The 13,322-nt window shown below is 30.5% G+C and overlaps 1 protein-coding gene across 1 annotated transcript; it reads right to left on the bottom strand.

Moving 5' to 3' along the window:
• Positions 1 to 5,910: 5,910 nt before the first annotated feature.
• Positions 5,911 to 12,362, bottom strand: LOC108323161 (phosphoglucomutase, cytoplasmic). The gene is made up of 19 exons (XM_017555525.2): positions 12,260 to 12,362; positions 12,029 to 12,119; positions 11,524 to 11,605; positions 11,264 to 11,319; positions 10,861 to 10,974; positions 10,620 to 10,682; positions 9,812 to 9,931; positions 9,585 to 9,685; positions 9,177 to 9,236; positions 8,981 to 9,080; positions 8,725 to 8,882; positions 8,549 to 8,644; positions 8,166 to 8,229; positions 7,992 to 8,073; positions 7,722 to 7,894; positions 7,563 to 7,639; positions 6,645 to 6,777; positions 6,300 to 6,416; positions 5,911 to 6,223 (listed from the first exon to the last, which is right to left on the bottom strand). The coding sequence occupies exons 2-19, from the start codon at positions 12,107 to 12,109 to the stop codon at positions 6,152 to 6,154; spliced, it is 1,749 nt and encodes a 582-aa protein (XP_017411014.1). The 5' UTR covers positions 12,110 to 12,119; positions 12,260 to 12,362; the 3' UTR covers positions 5,911 to 6,151.
• Between the last annotated feature and the right edge of the window lie 960 nt (positions 12,363 to 13,322).

The following is a 13,322-nucleotide window of genomic DNA, read 5'->3' as shown; positions in this document are numbered from 1 at the left end:
CTTTACTTTTTGGTGAAATCGATGACATGCATTGTTGATTATAATGTTTTTCATCAGTTGTCATATATATCATCATAATTTGATGTCGTTCTGCTTACCAATATCTTACTATATACTTGTAACTTTAATGTTTCTAATATCTTTTCTCAATTCTTCAAACTCCTGTCTTTATATACACTGATGGAGAAGATAAAATCATAATAACTAGGTTGAGGATTTTCGTATACAAAATGACCAGTCAAGGATAATTTAAAATTAATGTTGTAAATATTAAGATACATACAAAGTTTCACATAAAATTTATTGATAAGAACTTAATTCAGAATAAACAATATCTAATATAGAGATTTATATGTGTTATCCTCCTTAGAACAGATAGCAAATTAATCATCACTGTAATTTGTCAACTTAATAATCCGCCATAGCAATTTGAAACTGTTATGGTTTTTACGTTCGATTTGGGTGACAATAGTGTTGCATCAAAGCTGTGAAGAGCCAGCTCTTGGTTTGCATATCCAAGTCAATCATTCTTGAATTATAACTGGTGAAAAGATATGCGTGCATATAAAGATAAAAATGTTTAAGGTTATTTAATGTAAGAAAACCTTGTTGGGAAGCATAGAAACATTACTAATGAATGTTGTTTGTCCTACATCATCAACTCATATATTAGTCTTTGTACAATACAGCTCTATCAAATAATTGTTGTAATACTGTATGATTGGAAAAGAATGTAGTTATTAATCATTTCTTCTCACGATTTTCACCTAGAAAATTGAAATCCTATTACAGCTACACTTACATGACAATAAGTCAAGAACCATTATTTAAAACACGAATAAATCACAATTTTTTTATTAGTTATATAAAATTTTATTTACTTTTAACCCAATGTGTATGAAAAAACTATGCTTTTTTATTTTAAGCAAAACAAGTTAAAAAATGTAGATAACTATAATTAAGTTATTAAAACGTGGATAACTTAAACTATGTTTTATAAAATTGTGATTAGTTTAGATAATGTATTTAAAAATATAAGATAAATATTTAAAAGTGTCGATAATTTATACCGTATTTAAAAATATGAGTAATTTAATTTTAAATATTTCGTATTACTATCATGATACAATAATAATTAAATTGTTATGGAGTATATTAATTATATACAATGACAGAGACAAAATACACCAAGTCATAATTAAATTATGATACTTAATTTACTATAATTTTAAATAAAAAATGTTACATCCTAATTATCAATTATAATTCTTGACTTAGCTATAAACATTCCATCTATGAATTAATGTCAAAGTTAAGTTTCCAGGTTCAATGCATTGTAATGATCACTTAAAAAAACATTTTCTCAACAAATAAATTAAAGTGCTGTTTAAACAGATAAGATTGTATGTTTACTTGATGCTAATTAAATATCCCGATGTAATCAATCAACTTCACTGTCTAAAACAAGGTCATTTCCATATCAATAATGCATACCAAACTTTGAAATTTTAAGCTGAAGAATTTTACTTTTATTTTTAAAAGAGAAATCGAAAGAAGAATACAATAAGATAAGAGGTTGAGTTGCAAAACTCATTCATCTACGAATTCAAAGAAAACCACTAAGGATTTGTCCCTTTAGCTGGCCAGGAAATTATTATGAGAATATATATATATATATATATATATATATATATATATATATATATATATATATATATATATATATATATATATATATATATATAATTAAACCATGTCGCTTAAATGTTCTTTAATTGTAAAAGAATATCTACTCATCATCAAGATTTGACGAGAAGATATTAAGAAAATGGTTAAAATTGTGTCAGTTTCATTGGCTTCATTAGACAGAGACGACAAGTAGTACTAATTTTGTACAACTTAATGTTACGGACAATAATAATCAGAAATCCTTGTCATTTTCGTATGAAGCACTGTAAGGATAAAATAATCTAATAAACTTCATACTTTCAAACAACATTAATAAAAACGAAAGCATATTTAAAAAATCACACAGAATTAGTTATAGCTGTAGACAAATTGAATGTGACGAATTCATTTAGAATACAACATTTAGATTCACTGACAAAGCTTTTCCTACAATAATTAAAAATAACTTCTAAATTAACTAATATATTTGATGAGAAGAAAAATTCTAATTCTGCAGAGAAAAATATATTAGTTCAAACTATAAGAGTCTAATTATGATAGATTAAAGAAAATTAATACTAAATCTTTTAAAATAAGAATTTCTTGAAAATTATAATAAATTTCAAAGACTTTTATGAATTGTGTACCAGTTTAATATGATGAGAAAATTAGTTATTGAGGTTTAAATTTTTACTTCTGTTGTATTGGTTTACCTATTTATGTATTTTTCTTAACTTTTTCATGATAGATATTTTTTTCTATGTATACAATATATTTTTATCATGCGTTTTCTTCATGTTTTCCTGTTGATTTTTTTTAATAAAATTTTCATATAATTATGTATCATAAACTCGTGGAAAGTTGGTATGCAAGGTTAAGTTTGGAGTGAAAAGAGCAGTCTGAGCAGCTTTATGAAAATAATTGAAAGAAAGTACCCAAAAAGTCAAAACTGAAACCTATTTGTGTGTTGTGTTGGGCAGCTTCTTTGTTTCCAAAAGTCATGACGACTTTGAAATGAAGAACACAAAATAATGAAGTTTGTGTTGGATTTTTCCTTATTCATAGGCTACACTAATAAAATCTTGTACTTTGCCTGTTTCTTCTCGTGTTCCTTATCTTGCACTCTAACTAGTACTTCGAATAGGAGATCATAAGAACGGTGTTTGGATTTAAATTAAAATATTCAAACTAATTATTGGACATTATGTCAAACTTTGTCTTTTAAATTCAATTAAAACTAAAGTTCATCACTTTATAGTTAATTAGCCTAAAAAGTATAATAAATTATTTTTTAATTCGAAATAAATATAATTTACCTTAATTTTCTAACAAAAATATAAACTCATATTTTATATATGGTAGATAGGAACTGAATTTATTTTGTTTGAAAATCGTATAAACTGGTAGCCGTCTTAATTTATTAATTACATAACATAAGGAGTCTTTGTATATAAGTTTTTGTTTTTCCATTTGTAGTCTACTAGCAGGATTTAATGCGTGAAAGTTACTTATAATTTGCATTATTCACATTACTAAATTTATAACATTATTTTATTTATTTATATATTCCATTTATATAATTCATCTTATCTTTATTTTATCTCTGTTTTGCGCAAAAGTTATACGCATTTATTTTATTAATAAATTTCACAAAACTTATATCAATGATATAAAATTCATATTTTGTGAAACATTCAAAATGACTTCTTTCAAGGATAACTATTTCTTCGCTATACTTTTCAGTTGCTTGATTGATTAAGTGGATTCCAAACATTTCACTTTTCAAAATAAAATACTCATCTGTACAATCCCTTGCATAAAAAATGTCATTCACAACCTAATTTATTCAACCAAACCTTTGGAAGTAAGTTAGTATACAAAAATTTATGTCCTTGATGGATTAAAATATGAACTAAACTTAATTAATTTAATGATATTAAAAAATGAGCATGTTGTCACGTAAACGAATATATATTTTTTAAAGACTCCAAAAATGCTCTAATTCAATTTTTTAAATATTCATTCTATCTAAATACTTTAAGTCTTCAATTTTACGGGTATTCATCCTCTCTAAACTAGATAGAAATTATATATGCATGAAACAATTTGAAACCCAAGTCAGCTAAATACATTCATTAATAATAAATGCGGTTACCTTATAAATTATATTGTTTATACTATTGTTCATAATTTTTACTTAGATAAATCTCATACATGTAACTTAATAACTTTTTAATCTTAAATTATTATAGTTAATTTTGAATTATTATGAATATTAAATAGTTTGTATAGTGTCGTTCTAGTCGAATAGATAAAAATCAAGTACATATCAATTTACCAAACCAACGCATATTATTGGGTTAAACCAACGCATATTATTCGGTTAACAAGAGTAATTGTGGCTAAGAACCTTTTACATGCTTAACATATTATATTGTTAAAGACTTACCAACAGTTTCATAATGTCAGTAATTGATTTTTAGTGCTAGTCTTTTTTATCTTAATATTCTTATCTTATTTATAAAAATAAAAAATATATTTAGCTGATTATGTAACCCTATAAAGCATAATTTACAATACATATGAAAAGCTTATTCAGATTTATAGTACTGAAAAACACATATAAAAGAAATACATCGCCTGTTGTTTAAAAAAAATTATTTACATATATTTGAATTAAACTTGGAAAGTTGGCCTTATCACACACACATTGTGTGGTCATATCAACATATGGGATTGAACCAGCATCTTGTTAATCAAATAATTTAAGTAGCTAATCTTATTAATTTCCATATATTAATTGTCGTCATACATTTCACCATTCACATTCTGCCTTCTAAATAATAAATCAAATAATTTAAATCAGTGACCCTAATTTTTTTTTGTTTGTAAAAGTATTGTTATCATACTTGAGTTTATGTTTGAAAAGTTTTTGGAAGTTAAAACATTACATCAATACAGTGTAATTAAGTACTCTGTTAAGGAGTGTAGGTTTGAAAGCAGTTCATTTATCAAAAAGCACATTAAGAATTTTCAAGAAGTTAAACAATTTATTTCCTTAAAACAAATCAAATATATATGTATTACTTTTATATCAGTAATTAACATCTCAAATAAGGAACACAAACCATTCTATGTTAATGATAAAGTAAGTTCAACCTATTTGTTATTGAGATAAGACACTAAAATGCAGATTTAACAATTCAAACTTAATCATTAAGCATCTGACCCTTAGTGGCGATGAATGCTAAGAAGTTAAGTTCTATACTTAAGTTCGTCTTTCTTGGCCCAGTGAAGAATGTGAGGGGTAACACTTCTATGACAACAAATAGGTAAACCTCATCTCAAAACAAGGCTGAGCAAGTATTCAAGTGGCTTTGATGATGTTTTATTAATTACTTTGATTTCTAATCCTAATGAGTATCTCTTATTTGTATATCTTTTATAACTATTCGTACAATTTAAAGATACTAATATTTAAAATACCAGTCATTTATTTATAATAAACATGGGATAATTTTTTTCTGTTTTTGAATCTTTTAAAAAACATTTTTAATGTAAAATTCAAAGATAATCGCTTTGGGAATTCAAAGTTAGGGGAAATTATAGATGTGGTAACAATGAGATTTTTGTGTGGCGAACGTGTTGCTAGCAAACCTTACTGAAAGAAACTATACTAAAAACCATGTGGAAAAGACAAGTATCATTTGTTACTATTATTAATAGTAGGTTCAGAAATGACATTTTAATATTTTTTCTAAATCAAACTTTAATAAATTATTTATAGGAAAAAAACAAAAAGTGTAAATGTGTACATACATAAAGCCAGTAAACAAGTAAAAATCTCATATACAACTTTGGAACAATTTTCTGATTAATTTTTATAATGTTAAGTATTTTTTTACGAAGAAATAAAGAAAAGAAATCTCTGGCGTTTGCCCATAAGGTTAATTGTTCAGTATTAAGATTTCGTCAGTCTCGTTATGCCTACCTTTTCTTTCATTTCTGTTTTCAGTATGCCAGCTGCGATTAAGATTCATTTGGCCACCAAAACACTCTGGCACCATTCTTTCATTCTACGGAATTTTTTTGGCAACACTTTTTCACCAGAAATAATCTAAAATGGCCCATGAACCCGTACAAGACATTTGAAACGAAACAGCTAACCGTTGTTTGTTCTGCCAGTATCCATCTATCTTCTTCCAAAGATTACGAGAGAAATCAAATATCACGGCAGCAACCTAAAGAAGAAGGGAGTGCCCCCTAGAGGAACAATTATATTAAAAGACTATAATTATAGCACTCAGCAGTTGCAAATTATTCAGCACATCAAAATTTAGATAAAGTAATTCAAACTCCACTCAAGTGCCCACAGCAAAAGCTGCAAACAACCAAAGGTACAGGTCGGCTATCCGTAACACCGGATAGAAACTGGACAACAAAATGACATTCTCAGATCTAACCACGCTCCACTTGTATGCGTTCATGTAATCACAGTTGGTGCAGATCGACCAGTGAATTCCTCCATTTTTGAAAGTTTCAATGCAACTTCCACCTGTAATTGGGAAATTCAAGTCAGTCAAGACTAGAGTTAAAAGCATCTTCAATATGAAACATTTTATGCATCTTACAAGAGGAGCAAGCGCCTCATTTGAAAGTCTCCCTATTTTTGATGGATCCTTTTCATATTGCTCAATGTATAGTCGAATAGTTGCACCTTCTGATCCAGTTCCAGAGAGACGGAAAATCTAGGGTAGCGTATTGAACATAAGAAATCAAGGTAGTTTAGTAGACCCCATGAAAAATGAAGAGAAAATGGAAAATGAAATATATCTTAAGGGAAAAAAAATCCCACATCAACTTCAAGTTCCTAACAATGGAAAAAGATGAATATGGAACATGCATTTTCAATTACGAATTTCCTCCCACTTCCATCAAGTTAGTCGCAACAAATATTTCTTAAGCAGTAAACTCACCAATCGCGATCCATCCTCAAATAAATATCGAATTCCCTGATGTGATGAGATGGAACCATCCACAGGATCTTTGTACTCAAATTCATCAGCGTGGGAAACCTTCGAAACATCTGACCTTACCCCGTTAATAATCCTAAAAATAAGGGAATAAATTCATTAGATTTACCATGATACGCCATATTCAACCCCTTAACCGAGTAACCTTATTCCTAGGTCAAATACCGATTAACTAAACAGGTAACTGTAACATATTCATCAGTTCAAGTCCAATTGCTTATTTCTAAATTATTCTAAATAATCAGGAAATTCTATTGTGATGAGCAACAGATCAATAATTAGCACCGGAGGTGAACTAAAGCGGATCTACGAATAGGTAACTACAACATATCTATAATCAACAGGAGAAGTGAACTGAAGCGGGAAGACAAAAGGAAGTGGACCGATGTATACTTTTTCATGACTTGGTCAATATCTTACATGATAAACGTTTGGATTGTATTACCTAGGTTTTTTGAATAATGGTAGAATTTTGTGCTTTTGCTTTAGGTCAATGACTCCTAGAGAAGTCCACCAGAATGTCGCCAGTTTTTGGTTCTTTGGAGATGCACTAGTTATTTGAGGTTTTTTGTTGATGGATTGTGTACGATACTCAGGTAAGCAAGTATAGGACAGTTCTCACCCAAAGAATATCTTTATAAGAAGTATCAAAAAGATAGGGAAGAACTGTAAAATAACTATGGGGCTGCCATTATCCAGAAGTACAACGTACAGATCAGCTTCTTGATATCAATTTAAATAATTTCATTCAATGATCAAATTGATTGCCAAAAGCTTTTACTGCATGATAAGGGGGAAATATACTGTAAGGAAACTCAACTAAAATAATCTTGGTGTAATAAATTACTAATATTAACATACTCGTTGACTTCTGAAAGTGAGGACTGCAGCTTGACCAGATAAGCCATCAATTCCTTAGCTGCACCTGCATCCACGTTCTTTAACGAAAAAAGTTGAGGTCATTAACAGATTTTCAAAACGGGTTATAACAAAATATAACAAAATGTGATAGTATCATACTTCGTAGTCATATCGAGTATAATAATGGCGCCCATAAGTAGCCCAATGTTGGCGAACTATGTCTTCAACAGTGACAAGCTTGTCTTCAAGTTTATCTTTATTTTTATATGCAAGTATAGATAGCCAGGCCAGAACTGCCCAGATTCCATCTTTCTCACGAATATGGTCAGAACCTAACCACAAACATAAGGAATAATCACAAGATAAAATTAGGTTTTAAAAAAGTTTAAAGTTGTAGTTTGCTCCTCTTAATGCATGGCAAAAACGTACCAGTCCCAAAACTTTCTTCACCACAGACTGAACATAATCCAGCATCCATTAAATTACCAAAGAACTTCCAACCTGTGGGGACCTGGTTTTGAATAATAAATAAATTAAATAATTGTGTGCCCAAAAGCCACTGCCAAATGTTTTCATAAGTAAAGGCATCGAAGAGCAGAGTACCTCAAAAAATTTCAAATTCAGATGTTTGGCTACAACATCCAGGGCAGCAGAGGTTGGCATGCTCCTACAAAATATTTACGGTTTAAAATTGGTAGACATTAAGCTCTAGATTAACAGCAGATCAACAACTTCTGTTTAATTCGATGTAAATTCTTCCTGTTTCATATTCCAACTAGAAACAAATTCAATCACACCTTTTGCAGCAGCTAACTAGATAGTTACAAGACAGAACAATTACTAAACGTGTGCAAGTATAAGGTTGTCATAATAACTACATAAAATGGCTCAAGTGCACATTAGCACATGTGCTTCTGTATGCGCAAACACAGACTACTGACGAAATTGAGAGAGAAGAGCTTCAAACATATGAAAATGATGAAAACCTGGCAACACCCTTTAAACCAGTAGAGAAGTATGGTATAGCATCAACAGCATTTGCAGCAATAATGGCCACGGAATCTGAAGGAGTGACAAAAAACCTAACAAACAAGGGATACAAAAATATTACACTAAAAGGTAAGAAAAGATTCAAATTCATCATAAATAAGGGTAACACTACCTTTTACCAAGTATCATGTTGCGATCTGCATCACCATCAGCAGCAGCACCAAACTCTGGGGGCTCATCTTGTGGTTCTGATTTGCCCAATCCCAATCGAGCAACCAACTCTTTCGCATAAGTCAAATTGGGGTCTGGGTGTCCTCCTCCAAAGTCTTCCTATATCCAATAAGTCATCCACAAATCAAAGACAAATCACCACCAGCACTCAGAATATTGAAAGCCATACTAAGAAATAATCAACAAGAGAATAAGACCTTAGGTGTACAGTTCAGTAAAGAGCTTTCTTGTGCTCCAAGTTCATCCACAAAAATACTCTTTGCATATGCTCCAGCAACCCCATGAAGTGCATCATAACTTCAATGAAGGTAAAGAAATTTACTATAAAGTTTGGAATTAAAAAAACTAAGAAAAGTTCTATATCAAAGTTTAAACATCATCCCCAAAATATACCAGAAAGTGAACTTAGGAGAGGACAGCAGTTTCTTGATAGATTCAAAATCAAAAATTGACCTGCAAAATTTCAAGCATGGAGAAAGAAAGGATTGAATCAGCAGAAGCAAGTACAAATATAGAACACTTAATGATCTTATTAAAATAAGAAAATAAAAGAATTGCTTGTTGTAAGAACAACTGCCTCATGTGATACCAAACTGGATACTCAAAAAGGAAAAGGCAGGAAAGTTTATTAAAAGAAACTCATACAGCTTGACAAATTTAAACATTTTCTTCTTTCAATGTTCTCCAGTTTCGCAGCTCAATTGGCAGTTGTCATCACGATATGACATGACAAAAGAAATCCAACTGCATAAAAATTAGTTGTAGTCACGCAGAGTGTACAATGAAGTTGTAAAATCTTACTTCATCAATTTTATATAATCACTCGCTGAATCAAAAACCTCAACGTCAAATGGTCCTTCAGGGCCTGTAAAGTTTGTAACACCTGTTGTGGTGATATCCACCTGGGTAGACAATCAGGGAATGGGAAATATGGGTTAGATTGATACAAAAAAGTACAGTCTTGATTAAAAACAAGGTGATATAAATAAAGAAAAGGGGAAGATTTGTAGCCAGGTCTTGAGCAGTACATCTGGAAGATCTGCAGCAATCAGGTACTCCTTAATTGTTGTAGTGAATTCATATATCTTGTTAGTAATTCCCTCTGGTGCAGGTCCACCGTTTTCCATATTATATTTAATACCAAAATCCTACAACATTGAAAAAAATGACAGTTACAATCATTTAGAGTTAATTTTACAACCAATTAGATATCAGTATAATACTACCCAAGAAACTCCCATCCACTCCTACAGTTATCTATGAAAATATTCACCTTGTTAACTTAATTATGTCTCGTTGATATCTAAGAAAAACAATAATTTTATAACCACAAGATTATTTTGGGGAAGGGACACTCTGGAATATGTTCATGGTCACATAAACGCAATATGTTAAGGTTCACATAGATCAAGCTTGTCACTGAAATCTTCCCTGCATTTTAAAAATAATATTGTGTAATTAAATGTTTCCCTGATATTTCTTGCTCTTTGGTTTTTGACTACTTGCTACCTTTTTATCTTCTGTAAAGAAAAAATAGGTATTATCACTTATCGTTGGGTCATACAAGATAAAAAAAAAATGAATAGGGCACAATTTTTTTTCATGTCATTTGTAACTCCGTGAAACACAGATTATATTGATCTAAGCAATGTAAGTCAGCCGCAAACAACTCAACTGGCATAGCTATAGGCTAATTGTCAGAAAACCTAGTCCAGATTTCAGAAATAGAACGTGAGAGAGATCCACACATTAAATTACTATACTGGATATAATCATACACATTAATATAGTTTAACTCGTCTAGAAATAATTAAAGTAATTCACAGCAATTCTCACCTCATCAGGACCACCGGGATTGTGACTTGCTGTCAGTATAAATGCACCTGTTGCCTTGGATCCCTGTACAGATAACAATTTTTTTAATCACTATTTTTGCTTTAATACAGCAGAGAAATATATTACCTGATGTTCTTCCACTATAAAAATCATGCACCATATTCGAAGAAATAAAAAGCATTCTAAGCATAATAATGAGATAGCAAATAATGAGAACCAAACTGTAGAAAACATTACTCACATCAGCTCCAACTCTTTCACGTATGACAGCAGACACAGCAGGAGTTGAAAGCAATCCATTTTGACCAACCCAAACACGTCTTACACCATTTGCTGCTGACATTTTAGTTATAATCTGCAGGTTCATTAAGATCATTAACGATGTGCAGAAGTCGGATTAGTCCAAATGTCTGCCTGTGTTAGATGTAGAACAAATAAAATTAAACCTAAAGAAAAAGAAAAAAGCTCAATTTCAAATTGACCGCATCGGAAAAAATAGTAAGACAACAAAGAAATGCAAATGAGAAATTTTCCAAAGAAGTGTTACCATTTTGCCAGCACTTATAAAGTAATTGATAAACCAAATACTTCAGACACCACGAAGACTACACTAAAAGCAACAAAAATGGGCAGTGAAAAAGTACCTGAATGGCATCCTTTGAAAAATAACGACCATCACCAGATACAACTAGTGTTGCACCTACAAGAATGGAAGAAACAGTTCTCACAATCTTACAGTATAATGAAACCAGAAAAGGAAAACAGTTTCTGAAAAGATATGATGAATCCCTATCTTCTTTTGTCATGACAAAAAATGCATATTCATTTCTGGCGCAGTACAGCTAATTATAAAATTTCACTACCGTGAGTTTGAAGCAAAGTAAGAAAATTGAAGGATTCCTACCTCTGACTTTTTCCTCGGTTAATGCATTGAACGTTGCCTGAACAAAGTTATGGAGGTAATGAGGTTGAACAAATACTTTCACCTGAAAAGATCCATCCAGCAAGAAACCATTACTATTAACAGAAGGAATAACGAGCAACGAAGAAGAAAGCACCGATGTGAAACAGATCTTACAACAGAACAAATAATTCAAACTACATTGCAATTCCGAACAACTTAACAATTAAACTGATCCTAAACCGCGTATAACGAATTCATTCTGATCCAATCGCGATTCATCTCAAACACAACGCATAAACATCACATGCAGCTCAATCAAAATAACATGATCCGAAGGAGATCGGAATCAGAATATCTCATTTCAAGACAAGATCCAGCACTGCAACTCTGAGAAAAACAAAACAAGAAAGAATATACGAAGCGCGGAGAAATCAAAGGATGAAGTGATTTGGGAATGAATGAAATGGCGAGTGAGAATTGAGAAGAAGAAGAGAAGAAATGCAACCTTCTTGCGGAGACCAGAGGTTCCAGGCTTCTGGCCATCGAAGGGAGTAGTGTCTACGCGCGAAACGTTGAAGAGCACCATGGACGGTTACCTGAAGAAAGGAAAAGGAAATCCAGAAGGTTGAGACCAAAGAGAAAGTGTGTTGGTGAGAGAAAATCTGTTAGTGAGAGAAAGATGCGACGTGTATTTATAGGTGGAAGGAAGAGGGTGGAAGAGGAAGGAGAAGAGGACCTTAATGAGTGGAGTTTGCAGTAGATGAACGCTAATTTAGATGACATTTGTGCGACGAGGAATTTTATGGGAGTCTCTTCCCTGTTTTTTTCATTTTCTAACCATCGATAATTACTTTAGACTTAAACAAGACCTACTGCAATATATTTTCATTTTATTTTATTTTATAAACTTAATAAATCCTTTTTTAAATAAATTGTAAAACCTTTTATTAAAATTATATTTATTTATATTTTTACATATCATATTATCTTTTTTAATTTATATTTAAATATTTAAAATTCTACCATTGTTATAAAATTTAATAACTTTGTTGTACGTGGCATTATTACTACACGATGATATAAAAAAGTTATACTGACGATATATTTTAGTTAAAAAATAAAAACTATTTTAAATTGTAATTAATGTTTTTTATACTAATCAATACTTGTCATAAATATACTAAATAACCAATATTACCAGATATTATCATGTTTTCAAATTTTAACGAGTGCTTAGCTACATAGACGTTGATTTAGAAAAACACGTCATGCATGATTAAACATAATTAGTTTAATGACCTTCGATAATGAAGCTATTTATTTATTTCTTAGAAACCTCATTTTGTCTTTTTGAAAAAAGAGAATGAATTTTTTTATGATGGTATGTGATGAAAAACATAATCAAATCGTAAATTTTAATTTATTAAGATTTCAATTACCTCTAACTACCTCAAACTCTTTTATAATTTACAATTTAATAGGTTCGCTAAATTATATTAATTATATTAGAGTATATGTTTTTAACATCCTTTAATAATACACAAATTTGATAAACTTGGCTTGTCAAGTTTTATCAATGTTTTTAATTATTTTAGAAGCTGCTTACGTGAAAATGATTGGATGAAAAACTATATAAATAGATAGGCTCTTTGTGATGCTTTTGGTATTGGGACCATGGATTTAATTGCAGGTACTAACATTTATTTTGAATTGCTTTGGTAATATTCCAACTTCAAAATGGTTTATTCCATTTTATGATACGTGTGAACCACATGCGTATGTTAATTGCTCTTCCCCGT

The sequence above is a fragment of the Vigna angularis genome, chromosome 1, assembly GCF_016808095.1.
Source record: "Vigna angularis cultivar LongXiaoDou No.4 chromosome 1, ASM1680809v1, whole genome shotgun sequence".
NCBI classification, from domain to species: Eukaryota; Viridiplantae; Streptophyta; class Magnoliopsida; order Fabales; family Fabaceae; genus Vigna; species Vigna angularis.
The sequence above is the reverse complement of the archived record's forward strand: the minus strand, read 5'-3'. Positions and strand labels throughout refer to the sequence as shown.